General features: G+C 44.5%; 1 protein-coding gene across 1 annotated transcript in view; it reads left to right on the forward strand.

The window, feature by feature from the left end:
- The window catches only part of LOC110488200 (RNA polymerase II subunit A C-terminal domain phosphatase), a 142,788-nt gene that overhangs the window by 63,984 nt on the left and 58,836 nt on the right, over positions 1-19,968 (forward strand). Inside the window, exon 12 of the mRNA XM_021560310.3 lies at positions 19,150-19,448. Coding sequence (XP_021415985.2) covers positions 19,150-19,448 — 299 coding nt within the window. The remainder of the gene's footprint in view (positions 1-19,149; positions 19,449-19,968) is intronic.

The raw sequence follows: 19,968 nt of genomic DNA on the forward strand, positions 1-19,968 counted from the left end.
ATGCTAAGAGACTTCGTTGAGACCTAATTGCACATCAACATCTAGTAGAACTCCTCAGTCACCATGGTGACTCATGCTCACCCAATGATCTCTCAACACGCTCCAGGTTATTGATCACATAGTGACCAGATCAGTGGGGTCCGACCCTAGTGGACAGCCGTCTGACCTCTGTCTGGCCTGAATGAGAAAGAATACGGTCGCTACTTCACAACCAGATATAACCCAACGAAGGCTAGACGCTAAGATGGTTTGCTATTAGCAACAATAGGTTTAAATGGAGAAATGATGTTACACTGCTGCAGTGCTACGGGAGGGAATGGACATGACACAGCTCTTTCTTATCTTTGATTGATAGAATCACATTATGGTTGAAATTAGCCAGCTCGTCCATGCTCTCTGTAATGAATGCTCTACCAAAATGCTTTCTGTGTACGTTTTTCGGAGGAGAACTCATTTTGTCAGTGTGAATCTGTCGGATGTTTGATTACACAACCAGACTTGACAATGATTCTTTAGAGTCCGTCCTTGTTTCAGTGGATGGCCAACTCCTCTTTTCAGTTTTCAGCTCTCGCCTCTTCAAACCAGCACAAAAGCCCAGCATGACTAAGAGAAGAGCCAGCCTTGTGAAAAATAAATGGAAAAACATGACCAGTGCTCAGAATGCCGTGTCCCCGAAAAACACATCATCTGTCTCCAAGCGAATGAGAAGCCTTTATCTTTGAGATTAGTCTCATTGTATCTCCTCTCAGTACAGAACAGAAGGGAATGGGGCAGTCAAGGAATGTCTCCCTCGGAGTTGGTTGTAATGAGATGGCCATTGTGTCTCTGCCTTCACAGGATAGAGACAGATAAGCTTTGGAGATTGGGCTACTGTCTTCCGCAGATGACAAGACCAGAGCCCCGTGCTTCCCCTCGCCTCCTCTCTTCTCACCGTCCCCTCTTTTCCACTCTACCAACCGAATAGGAGGCTGCCAGAAGAAGACATCAATGTATCACATTTGACAAGGGCCAGTGGGGAGATAGAAATAATTCAGCATGGATCATCCAAGATTTCCATGTTTCTACAATGGGAAGAAAAAGCTTTTTGTCTCTGAAATTGTGTTGTTTCTAGCTTTCTGAGTAATCTCTGTAATCAGACATAATGAATGCCTGTGAGTGGCTCTCCCTCCCCTTCCTGGTTGGCTTTGTCCCAGTCGGACTAGGTTCAGATTGTTCCAGGATTGGGCTGTGTTCTGAGTTCCGGCCTAGGGACCAAGCCAGGCTGTACCAATCAGCCTATGCCAGCCAACCAACCAGTCAGACAGGCAGTGGGAACATCTCGATCAGTCAGGGTGCCTCTGACTGAAACAGATCCCAGGTTGTGGGTGGGGAATCATAGCAAAGCAGAAGTTTCCCATCACCTTGAGAAAAATGGCAGACGATCCATAGACCAGTCGCCTGCCTGTGGTGGTGGTGATGAAGAGTTTGAGGCTCTGTTCATTTGGTTTATTTGCCTGCATGCAAACAGGCGGATTTAGTTTTATTTCGATGCTGGTCTAAAGCCTCCCTCTGAACTGACCAAGCTGCCGGGGCCAGATAAGAGAGGCTGCTATTCGATGTGTAACGCCAAAGGCTCTTTAATCAATGGGTGTCTTTTAATATGTAGTTGTGGCGTCAACTGTCCTATGCTTGGCCATGCAGTGATGTGGAGAGGATTGCCTTGCAACTGAAGAGCAAGATGTGTTTCTCCATTTCGAGAGCTTAGTCAAGAAGTTATACATTTTGACATCTTCTTAACTGTTGGGTTTATAACTAGCAAAGAAATAGTCTATGGAAAAAGTTGACTGATTTTACAAAACACCAACCAACCCCTCCTATACACCTTGTCTTATTACATCCCAACATCAAATCAAATCAAATGTTATTTAAACTTATTTTCCAATCAGTTTCCAGTCATGACAGTCTCATGTTGACCCTTAACATCAAGCAGACAGACTTCACAGTGGATTAGAGTCGAGCCGATGCTAAAATACCACACTGCTGCATGTCTCGCCCCATAATCCTTTGTGTCTGATCAGATTGAGGTGATGGTGTTTGCTTCACTGCTTGCTTTGTTCCTAACTCATTCTGACCTTTTTCCTTGTTCCACATCAGAAATCAGATGTCCTTTTTTAGGACTGACTGATGTGTGTTCAGGAGTATATTTGTAGTGGTTTCACTTCCAATCACTTTAATCTGTTTCCCTGTATGTGTTGGCTACAATTCTCATATTCTCCACCTTCTATTGTTTGTGCTGCAGAGAGTTTAAGCACAGATGGAACAATGAGAGATATTTCACTGGATGTATAAATGTGAAGCATCCTCTTGGTGTTTCCACTCACTACCAAATATGGTAGTGAGAGAAAGCCCACTGGCGGGCAGTGGGAGCTGATGGAACGAGATGGATTTAGCCGACATTCTGCTCATTTTTCTTATCTATGAAACATTTGCTCTCAATACAGTTATATGTTCCCAAAACTATAATCTGCTATGAACAGAGTGGACTAAGTTTTTTGTGGACTTTACCCTTTGAAAATTGCGCTGTGTAGGAGTGCGAAGGTGAATTAAGTTATTGGACACGTGCACTTCACAGAATAGGCGGTACTTAATGGAAATATGCAGACGCATGCTAGAACGCGCCAATAGGATCTAGCGAGTGCGTGCTTGGCTCTGCCTATCTCCTTGCTTGTTCTGCCCACGATGACTCTTTTGTTCTCATTAGACCACTGCCTGTCATTTCCATCTTGGTTTAGTTATAACTCTTTGGTATAAGTATTTTTCTCTGATGACGTGTTGATATCGCTGTCCAAGGTGCTGAAGCTGGCCATACAGGGTCGGCTGTCCTCTCACAGACTACTAACCTCACACCAGTCTGAGTTATGTGGGGTTTGTACTGTAGGGTCACTTGCCGTCAGTGATCAGTAAAGTCCCTGGGCCATTCCAGGCCACTCCATCACCAGGGGAGCGACGCCGTCATCGGTCCCAAAACCTGGAACCAGGAATATTCCCTCTGATCAGTTCCTCATGTACACAGTCCTTGGCAAACTGACAGCAACACTAACAGTCACTCAACTGTCTGTCCGGGCAACATACTAGGAGGTGGGACTGTTTGGAGCTGTTACTTGTGAGGAGGGAGAGGAGATGGGCATGGAAAGATGGCCCCTTTCTATACTTAGATGTGCATATTGGTATCTGTTTTAGTAGGTGTTAGATGTCAAGTGAATTAATCCTTGTCGGTTACGTCTTTTCAGTTTCTACAACATATCATTTTTGCTTAAACACCATATTTTGAGGTTTTATCTTATGTTGCAGTCCTAGCTTAACGTATAGTACTGCAGCTACTTTCTTATTTCTCTTGGTTAAATGGAGAATATAAGTTGTTCTGTCCTTTGCTGTTCATCTGTGCCTCTTAACAAAATCCCATCAGGCAGCGAGGCAGAGTTACATGCCCTTTAATTTGAGGTATTTATGTTTCTCTGCACCTGAGAGTCCCTGTGAGGGTTGGACTGGAAGCTAAGAGCAGACCGACAAGACGATACTGAGCTGCTTTGAAGATTTTAACTTCCTTCTGGGGTAATTGCTCCGATCAGGATTGGACTGGCTCCAGGCTGCTCTTGGCTGTGTTACAGAGGAAGCATACGGCCTTTGATCTGACCCTGACCCGAGGAGCACAGTGAGAAGACTGCTGGAGAGAGAAGTGGCAGTGGAGGCCTCTGTCAGAGAGGCTCAGCTGCAGCGTGGGTGTCTGTCACCTCACTAGTCTCACTCTACCTCAGGTACATTTTCTTCTTCTCTTCTTTCCCCGGTTGTTGTGACTGACAGGTGGTAGTTAAAACTTTCCTGAGTTTGGGGAAGTGGACAGTGAAATCTATTAAGCACCCTTGTAGTATCTAGTGTGATGCCCCTGCTGGGAGAAGCTCTTTCTTTCTGTGTCATTTGGGAGTGAACTATAGGAGCTAAACAGAGAGACTGTGGGAAATTGTTTCAATGAGTTTACGCTGCATGAAAGAGTTTGATTATCTACGATAATTGTCTAAGCTGGCGACCGTTTTGTTCTTTGCTCCCAGTATTTAGTGTTTTTCTATCGATAATCTTCTCCATCACTACATTTGGGCTCTTCCCCTGCTCACCTCAAGCAACCAATCATCTGGGCGGCCAGTAAAGGTTGTATAATCCCCTCAATGAAGTATGTTGATGTGTACATTTCCCTTTAGACTGCTCAGGGCAGAATCTCTCTCTCTCTCCAATAACCTAGAGTAAACAGCAGTGGGCCAGGAAGTTGAGCTCTGATCGACTGACCCTCTGAATTCTCCTTGGCCAGTGTCAGTCAATCAACCTCTACCCAGTCTGTCCATCCACCTTACTCTGTCTGTAGGAGAGTTCAATCTACCTCTACCCTGTCTCTCTGTCAGTCTTTGTCAAACCACTGCTTCTAGCAGGAGTATTGCCCAGTCTGTGTGTAAGTGGCTTAGCCTGCCCAGTCTCTTAACAAATATAAATGTTTTTATCTCTCAGCCAGACTCCACAGTACTTCAGTCTACCTCCTGAAGACATAGAAAACATTTCCCTCCACCTGAAACGGTTTCTTTTCAACTCCAAGGACAGCGTTTTTAAAGATGTTGTCGCTTTTGATTTGAGCCCCATTGTGAAGGAATCTCACCAACACTGGTGAATGGAGAATGAGTTGCGTTAACGATGTGTCCTCTCCTCTCTCTGTGGCACTGTACAGCTGTGGCTCCTTCCCTTCAGCACACTCACCCCCCTCACGAGCTGAAGTTAGACACTAAACTTCACACTCTCTTCCATCCTGAAGTTTATCTCAACCGTAATCCATATTTCTATCGTAGATATAATGGTAATTCACTCACTTGTGCTTCTTTTGTAAAGAAAAAGTCTGCCAAGACAAACTGTGCCAGGGCTTCTGCCTTAACTAGAACCGCTGGGCCTCAAGGGTCCCTTCAAGCGAACGAGCATTCAGACTGCAACATTCTAACAGTGTAATTAATACATTTCATATATGCTATTGCTAAAATAATAATTTGCTTGTGTTCATGAAGGTCTAAAGTTTCATTAGTTCATGTTACTGTAGGCTATATGTAAAAACGAAACACTAGAAAAAACACAAATTAAACTGTTCAATAAATGTTATTTGTGGAGTGCTTTTGTTCCAACTATGAAACAGAAAGCATACTGTATGTGTTGGAACATGGTAACATGGTAAATCAGCACAAAGGCAATGATAGTCAATTATTGTCAGCTTGTGCTTACATGGTGTGTGTTCACGCAGTGGCATCAGTTGGATTTCATTTAGCGGTTAGCCCTTGTCCGAACAGTCGACACATCTTCGCCACTTGCAAGACACACTTCCCACGAACATGTCGCTTGCAGGCGGTACAGGTCTCTTTGGGTTCTGTTCTTTGTGCGCCTGGCACTGTCTCCTCCCCTGGAGCTGTGTGCAATTTTGGCTCGCTTGGAATCTTTGCTGCTGCCTTGGCCCTGGTTTCTCACGAAGCCCGTATGCCTGACTCATGATGAAGTCTCTCCTGGCCATGGTTTCTCACGTAGCCCGTATGCCTGACTCATGATGAAGTCTCTCCTGGCCATGGTTTTGTTGATGCACTGCTTGAACAACACTTGTGTGTTGATAGCAGCCAAGTCAAGCTTGTTGTAGAATACCGCAACAGGCCAGCGGTGGGTGCCTCCTTTCAGAGTACAGCCGCGCCATCTGATCCAAAACATCCAAACCAACATATGGAACAGAAGAGAGGAGAAAACATTAGGATTATTTTCCCCATAGGAAAAACAACACGTGTTGTACAGAAGAGCATAATGCATTGCGGAACTGTATCTATATATGGGGACGCGTGTTATGTGCTACTGACATACCTTTGTTTTGGTTGTAGTTGATAATAGTGTCCGTTTTTCCTTGTGTCCCCCTCGACGCACGGCAACTGTCGGATGTGTGGTGATAACAATCGGAACGTTCTTTCTTGCCGTGCATTGGTAAAGTGTGAGTGTTGTCTTTTCATTCTTCAGCACCGTTGTGGAGTACAACGGCTGTGCGGGTGCCTTCTTTTGCGCAGAGGGAAGGAGCTCGCTTTGTTCATTGTGCCAACTAGGTTTGTTTTATTTGCAAGAAACTTGTTCGCCAATGACAGTGAAGTGAAGAATTTGTCCATGGTGACATTTCTCCCCTTGCCAATGTAAGGTTCCACAAGCCTCATCACGTTCTCTGAGACCCACTCACCTGCTGCCCAATGTGGATCCCAAACGTTGCCGTCCCTTCCCCTCCTGTCTCACCGTTTCATTTGGTGGTGGCCCGGGTACCTGCTCGGTGTGTACCGTTTGGACTTTTTTTGGCGCTCGGTCTTCGGGGGGGGTTCTGAGGCTCAGAATCAGAAGAATCTCACCAGAGATGTCATAGTTAATTTCTTCCCCACCATCTGAGTCGTTTTCATCCTGATTTTGTAGCAACGCTAACGCAGCATGTGCATCCATTCGTCTTGGTCTTCTTGCCGTTATAAATTCTGCATACTCTCACTGTGTAGGCCAGAGTAGACTGATAAAACTGTGGATTTGGTGGACCGATATAGGGTAAGTACCATTTTGAGATTGTATTGATCTAGTCTAGTTCTAATCTAATGGCCTGCCCTGTTCTTCATTCAAAATTGGTGATTACATAATTCTGCATCATTCTTCCCCTCTCTCATCAACTCATCCATTCTCCCCTTTATCCCCCATCATACTTCATTTGTTTAATCTGTTGTTATATGTGTGAAATTAGTTTTGGTTCAGTTTCGTGGCAATTATTGGGGTGATTATCAACTGGGCACGGCACCTTCATGTCGGGAGAAGAAGCGGAGCAGGCCCTACTGTCGGTAGAAGGAGTGGAGCAGGCCCCACTGTCGGGAGAAGGAGTGGAGCAGGCCCTACTGTCGGGAGAAGGAGTGGAGCAGGCCCTACTGTCGGGAAAAGGAGTGGAGCAGGCCCTACTTTTGGGAGAAGGAGTGGAGCAGGCCCTACTGTTGGGAGAAGGAGTGGAGCAGGCCCTGCTGTCGGGAGAAGGAGGGGAGCAGGCCCCGCTGTCGGGAGAAGGAGGGGAGCAGGCCCCGCTGTCGGGAGAAGGAGGGGAGCAGGCCCCGCTGTCGGGAGAAGGAGCGGAGCAGGCCCCGCTGTCGGGAGAAGGAGCGGAGCAGGCCCCGCTGTCGGGAGAAGGAGCAGAGCAGGCCCCACTGTCGGGAGAAGGAGGGGAGCAGGCCCCACTGTCGGGAGAAGGAGGGGAGCAGGCCCCACTGTCGGGAGAAGGAGCGGAGCAGGCCCTACTGTCGGGAGAAGGAGCGGGGTAATAAAATAAATGAATTGATGAGCAGTCAAAATGACCATATGGGACTCTGAGGCACGCGGTACAGTACAATAGGTGCTCCGTCCTATCTGGCACAAGACACTGAATGACTAGGATAAATGTTTCCGGTTCCTGTTCTCCGATTTACTATTGAGGAAGTATTTTATCAAACACATTTCATGGCGACACCTCACCAGTTCTGCTTTCACACGGTACTACTGGTGACACCTCCCCAGCTGAAGGTATTATCTCCGTGGTAACGCTGAACCTGGAGTTCCCCGCAGCTCCCTGGGGATCCACTTGTGCCCCTGTTGAGCATCATGACCCATCAGAATCACATTCACTTCTGCCTACAGCAGCATATTATACGCTTTCTAAGGCCTTCTTATAAGCCTTCATTCTTCTTCTTAGAGTCACTATACCAATAAGGTCTTGTAAGCATTTCACCTGTTGTATTTTGCGCAAATAAAATGTGTTTTGATCATGCAATTCAATTCTGATGTGAATCAGAAAGATGCATTATGTGTAATGCGGTCAAAACAGAGGTGACAGGTCTCATAACTCTTTGTAAAGCCATGCTGTTTCCAACACCAAGGCTGTGTAGCAGTTTAGACAGCTCAGGTCACAAACTCAAGATCTGCATGTAGTTTCCTATTAGAAATTTGCTTTGAATTTCATAGCAGGATTTTACATTTAGCCTTGGGTGGCCATTTTTCTATATCCGCCTCCTAATTTGACTATATTAATATGATATATTTACAGCTCTCGTGTCTACTGGTACTTTGTGATACTTTTCCACTCAGTTTTGGGTCATTGTTCCTCTTAACTGAAGTTCATAAAGGAGGCATGGACAGCGACGTGTGCCTCCGCCTGCTCTTGTCTGCCTGTCTGTCAATCACTGATTGACATGTCCTCCGACTCTCGCATTACAGGTTTGGCTGTGAGCCTTCCCAACTTTTTAAGCCCAATCGCAACACACTAGTAGACAGTGGGTGAGTGCGCAATAGCACCCTATACCCTAACTGGGTCCTGGTCAAACATAGTGTAGGGAATAGGGTGCCATTTCAGACGCAACCAGTGTTCTCTAAGGGATGGACCAAAGCATTGCAGTGTTGTCTAGAACATGTTCAGCTGATGTAGTTTTCTTCTTATGGACAGTGACGGATCCAACTGATCTGTTCTGCTTGTGTTTCATCAATACACATCCATCCACACGTCTACTGCTTTTCATTCACGTCCTTTCATTAGAATTCAAGCAGACCGAAGTGAATTGACTGAAAGGAAATCGTAATGAGTCCAAGGGAAGAACGAGAGGCGGGAAGAGCTGTACATCTCTTTGTCTGTGTGGGTGTTAGATAATTCTAAAGTCCTGCTGTCAATTATCATGTCTCTCTGTCTGGATCGTTGCGTTTGAAGTGGCCAGTAACCAAGGTAACTCATGCAAAACAGATTGAGTCTTGAGGGGTGTGCGTACCTGGCTCATGGTCATGTCTATACAGGGGACTGAAGCCAGCCTGACTGAATAGATTCTGAGAATGGAGTCCAACAAGTGGATACAAGCTCCAATCCAATCCATCTACACTGAACAAAAATATAAATTCAACATGTAGCAATTTGTGAGATTTTACTGGGTTACAGTTCATAGAAGGAAATCGGTCAATTGAAATACATTCATTAGGCCCTAATCTATGGATTTCACATGACTGGGACTACAGATGTATATCTGTTGGTCACAGATACTTGGGAGCAAAAAAAATTAAGTAGGAATGTGGATCAGAAAACCAGTCCGTATCTGGTGTGATCGCCATTTGCCTCATGCAGCTTGATGCATCTCCTTCGCATAGAGTTGATCAGGCTGTTGATTGTGGCCTGTAGTGTCGTCCCACTCCTCTTCAATGGCTGTGCAAAGTTGCTGAAGCCTTAAGTACTCTGATGACATGGCTCTGGTAGGACTCTTCTTTTCTTTTCTTTTTTAAACAGACCAACAACCTTCAAGAATGGGGTCGGTCAAGTGCCCTCCACATCAATGTGGAAAAGACAACGGAGCTGATCATCAATGGCACCAACTTACCAATATCCCAACCACTCGCTCTGAACGACCAACCAGTGGAGGTGGTTGAGTGTTTTTTTTAAATACCAAGGGACACAAATTGGTAACAAGCTGAGTTTTACAGAGAATGCAGACTATTTTTTTGTAAAGCAAGCCAACACCTGTTCTTAATCAGGAAATGAAAGGGGTTTGGGGTCAGCCAGGGTGTTCTGGACAGGGTGTACAGCAGCTTGGTGGAGAGCATCCTCACCTTCAATATGACAGTCTGGTATGGTCATCTGAGTGTGAGGAGCAAAAGCAAACTGACCACAATAGTAAACACAGCCAGCAAAGTAATTGGTTGACCCCAGGCATATTTGAGCATTCTGTTCCACAAGGCAACCAAAAAGAAGACACTGGCTGTCGTTGGTGACCCCTCCCACCCTCTACACCCTCAGTTTGAGAGGCGTCCCACTGGCCGGAGCTTCAGACTGCCCATGGCCAAGAAGAACGTGTTCAAACATTAATTTGTTCCCTGTGCCGTTGGCCTACTAAATACAACGTAAATTGTATTGGTATATGTACTTATCTGTCTAGTGCAGTTGGGACAGTTGTGAGTGAATGTATTCATGTCCTCTATGTTGTTAGTGTTTGCAACATGATGGACTGACTGGTTTAAATGTATCTGATTGTGAGAATGCATGTGTATGTGATCCTTTTAATGAAGGTGATGCCAAAGAAACATGTCCATCCTGGACAATAAAGATTGATTCTATTCTATATTGCTGGGAACTGAAACATGCTGTCGTACACGTCGATCCAGAGCATCCAAAACGTGCTCAATGGGTGACATGTCTGAGTATGGTTGATAGATTATCTTGGCAAAGGAGAAATGCTCACTACCAGGGATGTAAACAAATTTGTGCACAAAATTTGAGAGAAATACTCTTGTTCATATGGAACATTTCTGGGCGCTTTTATTTCAGCTCATGAAACATGGGACCAACAATTTACATCTTGCATTTTATATTTTTGCTTAGTATAAATAAACATTCATGGCGTTTTATGGCTCTGTTAAGCATGGTGTACCTGTGGAATGCCCTAACCTCTGCTTTCTTCAGCTTCTTACTAAAGCTTCTAGACCACTGGTGTAGAGCTGAATGAGCATGGCAAATTACAGCAGAAACGGCAGTCCAAACCCTAGAGTCATCGTTTTTCTTAAGGCACTAACACTTTACTCTTCACTGGTACGCTTCACTCATTTAGGGGTAGAGAGGTCAGTGCCTTTAGCCAGCAATAGAAACGTTCTGAATTGCCTTTATATTCCAGCTTCACTGCTCCTCGTAATAGCGAGGCCTCCGAAATACTCTGGCTCCCTGCAGCCTCCCTTTGGTGTTCTGAGAGGCTGTGCTGCTGCTGCGGCTTGTTTCCCTCTGCTTGGGCCCTTATTACCAGTGGTGTAAAGTACTTAAGTAAAAATACTTTAAAGTATTACTTATGTATTTTTTTTTTGTGCTTTACTATTTATATTTTTGCCAACTTTTACTTCACTACATTTTTCCTGACACCCAAAAGTACTCGTTACATTTTTACAGGAAAATGGTCCAATTCACACACTTACCAAGAGAACATCCCTGGTCATCCCTACTGCCTCTGATCTGGAGGATTCACAAAACACACATGCTTTGTTTGTAAATTATGACTGGGTATTGGAGTGTGACCCTGGCTGTCCATCAAAAGGTTTCAATTGTGCTGTCTGGTTTGCTTAATATAAGGAATTTGAAATGGTTTATACTTTTACTGTGACTTTTGATACTTAAGTACATTTTAGGAATTCCATTTACTTTTGAGTATATTTAAAACCAAATACTTTTAGACTTTTACTCAAGTAGTATTTTACTGGGTGACTTTTACTATTAAGGCATCTTTACTTTTACTCAAGTATGACAATTTAGTATTTTTTTCAACCACTGCTTATTACTCACAGAAACATGACATTGTGTGAAGAGAGATGCCTCTGGAAAAGACCATGGCTGTACTATAAATGCCACTATTTCCTTTGCATTGCACTGCTTTTGACCAGGGCCCATATTAGTCTGATCTAAAGTAGTGCACTATGTAGGGAATAGGGTGCCATTTCCGACACACACCACGCTGGTTCGAGGGGAATATATTATTAACCACTCTGACGGTCTGAACCGCGCTCTGGCTTCTGCAGGGTAGTGATTTGAGCCCATCACAAGGCAACCGTTGGGGCACGGCCACACTGACCACAGCAGGTACAGAGATGGGTTAAGCTGAATGTATTCAAGTTAGGCATATGTTTTTGCAAACAACAGTAGGTGAAAGAGTGGAGCCTGTTTGGTTGCCTGTGACTGTCTGTTCAAGGATTACAGTGGTTGTGTTTATCAGCCATTTTAATAAAAGCCAGAGACCATTTGTATTTGTTTTGTCAGTCTCTGTAATCCCTATTGATCTCAGAATGACTCTCCTTGGGGATTTTGGGGTTTGTTCGTGTTATTGCGAATGCCGTCTTGCCTCCGAGGGACCAAACACAGCCAGAGGAGATGACTGCTCTGCAGGGTTTCTTATTGACTCAATGCAGTGTGTGGAGACGATTTCTGTGATGTGAGGGTTTACATTGATTTTAAGTTGTCAAAAATATTTGTTGATGAAATGTGCTTTAGCGGTCAAAGAAATACGTGTGCTTTGTTTGATATTGAATATCTGTAATATAGCTTTAGTGCACTGCATTCATTTCACACCATTTCTCTGTTTATTTTTCTAGTTATAATGGATGCATAACGTAAGTGCTATTTCTTTCACATAAGTATCTTCTGAGCCATTGGAATGAATACAGCTCTTTGTCATTGGTAGCATCTCAGTGCCTCTTGTATTGCTAGATTATAACTATTAAACTCTCTGGAACATGTGATGTAGAGCCTCCTATCTGACTGCTGGTGAGTTGTGATATATTGTCTACACTAGTTTAAAGTCCCACTCTGGGAGTGAGATATATATATATATATATATTAGTACTTTAAACTGCATCTCTGTGATGTATACAGTACTTTAACATCATGCCTGACAGAAAGATGGCCCTACCTCCTTGAAATGCATCAGGAGCTGCCACAGGCACTGTTATCGATCATGTGGAGAAAGGGAGACAGTATTGTCTGTCAACATACTCCTGAGGTATTCTGCGAAGTGCCGTTAGGAGGACAAACTTCTTCAAAGACAAAAACAGACAGGGCAGTGTGTGTTTGGGAAACACATAGCAGTTCTGCAACAGGAATCCACAGGCTTACGCTTGGTGTTAGGTTACTTTCTGTCAGTGAGAAACATGCACAAAACCCTTCTACCAACCGTCATTTCATCGACATTCCCAATTCGCAGGTGCCTTAGGGTGTTGAGCTACTTGTATTAGATTAAAACATCTAATAGCAGGCCAGTAAACTTACACTTAGCAAAAATATAAACACAACATGTAAAATGTTGGTCCCATGTTTCTTGAGCTGAAATAAAAGATCCCAGAAATGTTCCATACATGCAACTCTTTTCTCTAAAATGTTGTGCACAAATTTCATCCCTCTTAATGAGCATTTCTTTTTTGCCAAGGTAATCCATCCACTGGTGTGGCATATCAAGAAGCTGATTAAACAGCATGGTCATTACACAGGTGCACCTTGTGCTGGGGACAATAAAAGGCCACTCTAAAATATGCTCTTTTTTTTTGTCACGCAACACAATGCCACAGATGTCCCAAGTTTTGAGGGAGCATGCAATTGGCATGCTGACTACAGCAATGTCCACCAGTACTGTTGAATGTTCATTTCTCTACCAACCTCCAATGTAGTTTTAGGGAATTTTGCAGGATGTCCAGCCATTCTCACAACCCCAGACCACATCTAACAACACCAGCCCAGGACCTCCACATCTGGCTTCTTCACCTGCGGGATCTTCTGAGACCAGCCACCCGGACAGCTGATGAAACTGTGGGTTTGCACAACCAAAGAATTTCTGCACAAACTGTCAGAAGACATCACAGGGAAGCTCATCTGCGTGCTCGTCGTCCTCACCAGGGTTTTGACCTAACTGCAGATCAGTAAATTCTCACCTTCGAACTGTACTAGGCAGGTGGCAGACAACGTGTATGGGGTTGTGTGGGCGAACGGTTTGCTGACGTCAACTTTGAACAGCGTCCCATGGTGGCGGTGGGGTTATAATATGAGCAGGCATAAGCTACGGACGACTGTTACCACAATTGTATTTTAGCGATGGCAATTTGAATGCACGGAGATACCGTGACGAGATCCTGAGGCCCGTTGTCGTGCCATTCATCCGCCGCCATCACCTATTGTTTCAGCATGATAATCAACAGCCTGATCAACTCTGTGAAGGAGATGTTGTGCTGCATGAGGCAAATGGTGGTCGCACCAGATACACAGATCTACACCCCTACCATACACAGATATACACCCCTACCATACACAGATCTACACCCCTACCATACGCAGATCTACACCCCTACCATACGCAGATCTACACCCCTACCATACGCAGATCTACACCCCTACCATACACAGATATACACCCCTACCATACACAGATCTACACCCCTACCATACGCAGATCTACACCCCTACCATACGCAGATCTACACCCCTACCATACGCAGATCTACACCCCTACCATACGCAGATCTACACCCCTACCATACGCAGATCTACACCCCTACCATACGCAGATCTACACCCCTACCATACGCAGATCTACACCCCTACCATACGCAGATCTACACCCCTACCATACGCAGATCTACACCCCTACCATGCGCAGATCTACACCCCTACCATACGCAGATCTACACCGCTACCATACGCAGATCTACACCGCTACCATACGCAGATCTACACCCCTACCATACGCAGATCTACACCCCTACCATACGCAGATCTACACCCCTACCATACGCAGATCTACACCCCTACCATACGCAGATCTACACCCCTACCATACGCAGATCTACACCCCTACCATACGCAGATCTACACCCCTACCATACGCAGATCTACACCCCTACCATGCGCAGATCTACACCCCTACCATTTTTAAAGTATCTGTCACCAACAGATGCATATCTGTATTCAGTCATGTGAAATCCATATATTGGGTTTTAATGAATTTATATAAAATTACTGATTTCCTTATATGAACTGTAACTCAGTAAAATTGTTGTATGTTGCGTTTAATAATGTTGTTCAGTGTGTAACGTTTTTATTGCTTGTTTCCTGCTGGTTCCACATCAACATCGTGCCTTAGGCTATTCTGTATTTGCTCTCCGTCCGTCTAAATTGATGTTGTCAACAACAGTTTGTACCTTAATGAACCTGGCCAGACCCCAATAATGAGCCCAGCTCTAGGGATGTTCTCTCTGCCGTGATCCCAGATCTCCACTGCTCTGACACGTGTAGTGCTGTGCTTATGACTTAATGGATGAAAGTCTACATGCTAGTTCTTCTGGAACCTCTGCTTCTCTCCTTCCATTATAATCTCTCTCTCCTGTTTCCATATCGATTTAGTTTTACCTCTGTGAATGTGGGAGGGGTCTCACCCTATTTTAATTGACCCAAATGGCCCTCAGGGGACAGGGGATAATGAAGACTAGGGGACTGCTGTAATAGTGTGTGAGGGGGTAGGACATCAGGAAATTTGTCATTTGATTTGTCCTTTTCAAATTTGTGTAAGTCACTCCTTTGTCCAAGGCCTGTGTTTCAGTTTGTAGCCTAAATTCTGGCTTCTCGTTGAGGTGTACTCTCTAAGGCTGAGTCCCAAATGGCATCCTGGTCAAATATAGAGAATAGGGTGCCATTGGGGAATTAACCTTTAATCTATCTACGGCTAGGTTAGGAGTGTAATTCTTCATGACATCAACATATGTCTATTAGGAACCAGCCTTTCACTTGACTGTAAAGTACTGGTTGATACTATTCCTCCTAATAAATATACCTCCGGCCTTGTGAATGTTAACCTATTTATAGGTCTTACTCCCGTCGGCTAGGGAGAGCGTGATCCTACAGTCGTCTGAAACAGCTGATGCTCTCACACATGGTTCAGCGTTGCTTGCCTCGAAGCGATCATCAAAGGCATTTAGCTCATCTGGTAGGCTCGTGTCGCTAGGTAGTTCTTGGCTGGGTTTCCCTTTGTAATCCGTGATTGTTTGCAAGCCCTGCAATATCCGACGAGCGTCAAAGCCGGTGTCATAGGATTCGATCTTAGTCCTGTGCTGACTATTTGCCTGTTTGATGGTTCGTCGGACGGCATCCGGACTAATGTCCTATATCTTGAAATCTGCAGCCCTAGCCTTTAGCTCAGTGGAGATGTTGCCTGTAATCCATGGCTTCTGGTTGGGATATGTATGTACGGTCACTGTGGGGACATCGTCGATGCACTTATTAGCCGGTGACTGATGTTGTAACCTCCTGGGATTCATCCGATGGCATTGAGAACATATTCTAGTTAGTCTGTGGTAGCGAAACAGTCCATTAACTTAGCATCCGCTTCATAGGACCACTTAAACTTCCTGTTTGAGTTGTTGCTTGTAAGCAGGAATCAGGAGGATAGAGTTATGTTCTGATTTGCCTAATGGAGGGTGGGGGACAGCTTTGTATGCGTCTCTGTGTGGAGTAGAGGTGATCTAGAATTGTTTTCCTCTAGTTGCACAGGTAACATGTTGGTAGTAATAAGGTAAAAATGGATTTCAGTTTTCCTGCATTAAAATCAATGGCTACTAGGTGCGCCGCCTCTGGATCCTTATCCTCCTATACAGCTCGTTGAGTATGGTCTTTAGTGCCAGCATCGGTTTTTGGTGGTAAATAGGCAGTTACGAAAAATACAGAATAAATACTCTTGGTAAATAGTATGGTCTACATCTAACATGAGGTATTCTAACTCATGCGAGCAGAACCTAGAGACGTCCTTAATATTAGAGATTGCGCAGCAGCTGTTGTTCATAAAGAGACATACACCGCCCCCAGGATCTCACCGGTCTCTGCCGTCCGGTCCTGCCGATACATAAAAAAATAAACGCATCTAGATGTACTGTGCGTTTGGAAGGTATTCACACCCCTTGACTTTTTCCACATTTTGTTACATTACAGCCTTATATTAAAATGGATTAAATAGATTTTTCACCCCTCATCAATCTACACACAATAACCCATGATGGCAAAGCAAAAAAATAAAACAATGTATTGACATAATACATTTACATATGTATTCAGACCCTTTACTAAGCACTTTGTTGAAGCACCTCTGGCAGCGATTACAGCCTCAAGTCTTCTTGGGTATGACGCTACAACCTTGGCTACAACCATGGAAGTTTCTCCCAGTTTTTTTTTCTCTGTAGATCCTCTCAAGCTCTGTCAGGTTGGATGTGGAGTGTGGCTGGTCTCTCCAGAGATGTTTGATCGGGTTCAAGTCCGGGCTCTGGCTGGGCCACTCAGACTTATCCTGAAGCCACTCCTGCGTTGTCTTGGCTATGTGCTTAGGGTCGTTGTCCTGTTGGAAGGTGAACCTTCACCCCAGTCTGAGGTCCTGAGCGCTCTGGAGCAGGTTTTCATCAAGGATCTCTCTGTACTTTGCTCCATTCATCTTTGCCTCGATCCTGACTCATCTCCCAGTCCCTGCAGAGATGGTTGTCCTTCTGGAAGGTGTTCCCATCTCCACAGAAGAACTCTGGAGCTCTCGAGGGACCACTGGGTTCTTGGTCACCTCCCTGACCCCAGCCCTTCTACCCCAATTGCTCAATTGGCAGGGCGGCTAGCTCTAGGAAGAGTCTTCGTGGTTCTGAAACTCTTCCATTTAAGGATGATGGAGGCCACTGTGTTCTTGGGGACCTTCAATGCTGAATACATGTTTGTACCCTTCTCCAGATCTGTGCCTCGACACAATCCTGTCTCGGAGCTCTATGGACAATTCCTTCAACCTCATGGCTTGGTTTTTGCTCTGACATGCATGGTCAACTGTGGGACCTTGTATATGTAACGGTTGTGAAACGGCTAGCTAGTTAGCGGTGGTGCGCGCTAAATAGCGTTTCAATCGGTGACGTCACTTGCTCTGAGACCTTGAAGTAGTGGTTCCCCTTGCTCTGCAAGGGCCGCGGTTTTTGTGGAGCGATGGGTAACGATGCTTCGAGGGTGACTGTTTTTGATGTGTGCAGAGGGTCCCTGGTTCGCAACCAGGTAGGGGCGAGGGGACGGTCTAAAGTTATACTGTTACATATAGACAGGTGTGTGTCTTTCCAAATCATGTCCAATCAATTGAATTTACCAAAGGTAGACTCCAATCAAGTTGTAGAGACATCTCAAGGATGATCAATGGAAACAGGATGCACCTGTTTTTGCTTTGTTATCATGAGTTATTGTGTGTAGATTGAGGATTTATTGTTTATTTAATCTCTTTTAGAATAAAGCTGAAATGTAACAAAGTGTGGTACAAGTGTTCTGAATACTTTCTGAATACACTGTATATTATCCATGTCCTTGCTCAGCCATGACTCTGAGAAGCATAGTATATTACAGTCCTTAATGCCCTGTTGATAGGATAGCCTTGAACGGGTAATCAATATGTCTTTCAGTCTCTGACTCGTCCAAATTGAGGTTAGTGTTAGCTGTTCGGATGTCCAGAAGCACTTTTCGGTCATAGGAAACGGTGGCGCAAAAAAAAAAATACACAAAATGGCACAATTGGTCAGGAGCTCGTAAAAACGTCCATTCCATCCAGCACCATTATATTAGCTAATAATGTTTCAGATTCAATTTATATTAGCTAATAATGTATCAGATTCAATTTATATTAGCTAATAATGTATCAGATTCAATTTATATTAGCTAATAATGTATCAGATTCAATTTATATTAGCTAATAATGTATCAGATTCAATTTATATTAGCTAATAATGTATCAGATTCAATTTATATTAGCTAATAATGTATCAGATTCGATTTATATTAGCTAATAATGTATCAGATTCAATTTATATTAGCTAATAATGTATCAGATTCAATTTATATTAGCTAATAATGTATCAGATTCAATTTATATTAGCTAATAATGTATCAGATTCAATTTATATTAGCTAATAATGTATCAGATTCAATTTATATTAGCTAATAATGTATCAGATTCAATTTATATTAGCTAATAATGTATCAGATTCAATTTATATTAGCTAATAATGTATCAGATTCGATTTATATTAGCTAATAATGTATCAGATTAAATTGAAAGAAAATATTGTCTCAGCTGTTTTTCCTATAGGAATATAAAGCCTTCGCCTAATGTGCATTCCTATAGACTTTCCAGGTAAATGATCCTCTCTCAATAACGGAGGTCCAAACAGCATCTGATTGGTGCTCCCTGCAGGCAAAGAGGCATCTGATAGGTTATTCCCTTCAGAATAGACAGTAATTAAACTTGGTAGCAGGCCAGAGGAATCCATATGTGAAGAGCTGTTATGTAATTTGCTGCTGGGACATGTTAACTGCTGTTGCCACCTGATGTGCAAGAGAACAAACTCTAAGTAAAGTGAGGGGTTGGTTCAGTGTGTTCTCTAATCATCTGATGGGATCTATGTGAAGAGTTGAGGTTTTGTCTACTGTATGTTGCGCTCTGGTGGATAGTGAGATGCCTGCTGTACTGTATAGACCACCCTACCCTGGGGGAGCCAAGCCTCACCAAACCAACTCTCTGTTGTCAGGTGGACGACATGCTCGATGAGGAGAGCGATGAGGAGGGAGAAGGCCGGGGGAAGAAGACGATGGAAGAGGAGATGGAGGAAGAAGAGGTGCAGCGGCCAAAGGGTAGTGGACAGAGCACTGAGGGAGAGAAGCACCACCAACGGCACCACCACCACGAGCAGCAGCACCATGACCAGCTGAAGCAGCACTATCACCAGCTGCAGCAGCAGGGTCTGGCTACCGTTGTAGAGGAGACGGAGAAAACACAGACGCCGCCTAGTCACCAGGGCGGTACAGCGACGGCGGACAGCGTGCCAAGGTAAGGCCACCAGAGCACCACCTTTAAACCAGGCAGGGAAGTATTATGTAACCCATTACCAGATTAGCTGTTCTCTAATGGAAGAGTATGTGTTTCATCAAGCAACTTAATGATGAGAGTTTAAAGACGTCTGTAGTTATAAAGGTAAGGACTATGAAGGTAAGGGATGTGGTCATATTCACGATCGCAGGTTTGTTTCTGATTGGTGCTCTGTCACTCACCACAGAACCACTACAGTCTAGTGGTGGTAATACCGAAGTAGCCATCCTCTCCTTCAATATTCCAGGCTTGGTCTGTTTCCATGGTGATGTTTCCATGCTGGAAACAAACCAGCCAGATGGAGGGGGTTAGGGTTACAGTCTCCCACTTCTGCGGGACAGGGTAGCGAGTCTACACTTCCAGAAATCTGCCTCCCAGATGCTTGCCTTGCTCTGTGCTGACGCTGCCCAGTTTAGAGCCTGGAAACCGGGTGTAAAGGCCTCCATCTGTGTCCTCCACCCACACCACAGGGAAGCCAGGT

Source organism: Oncorhynchus mykiss, chromosome 30 (genome assembly GCF_057628025.1).
Source record: "Oncorhynchus mykiss isolate SJ-2025 chromosome 30, ASM5762802v1, whole genome shotgun sequence".
NCBI lineage: Eukaryota > Metazoa > Chordata > Actinopteri > Salmoniformes > Salmonidae > Oncorhynchus > Oncorhynchus mykiss.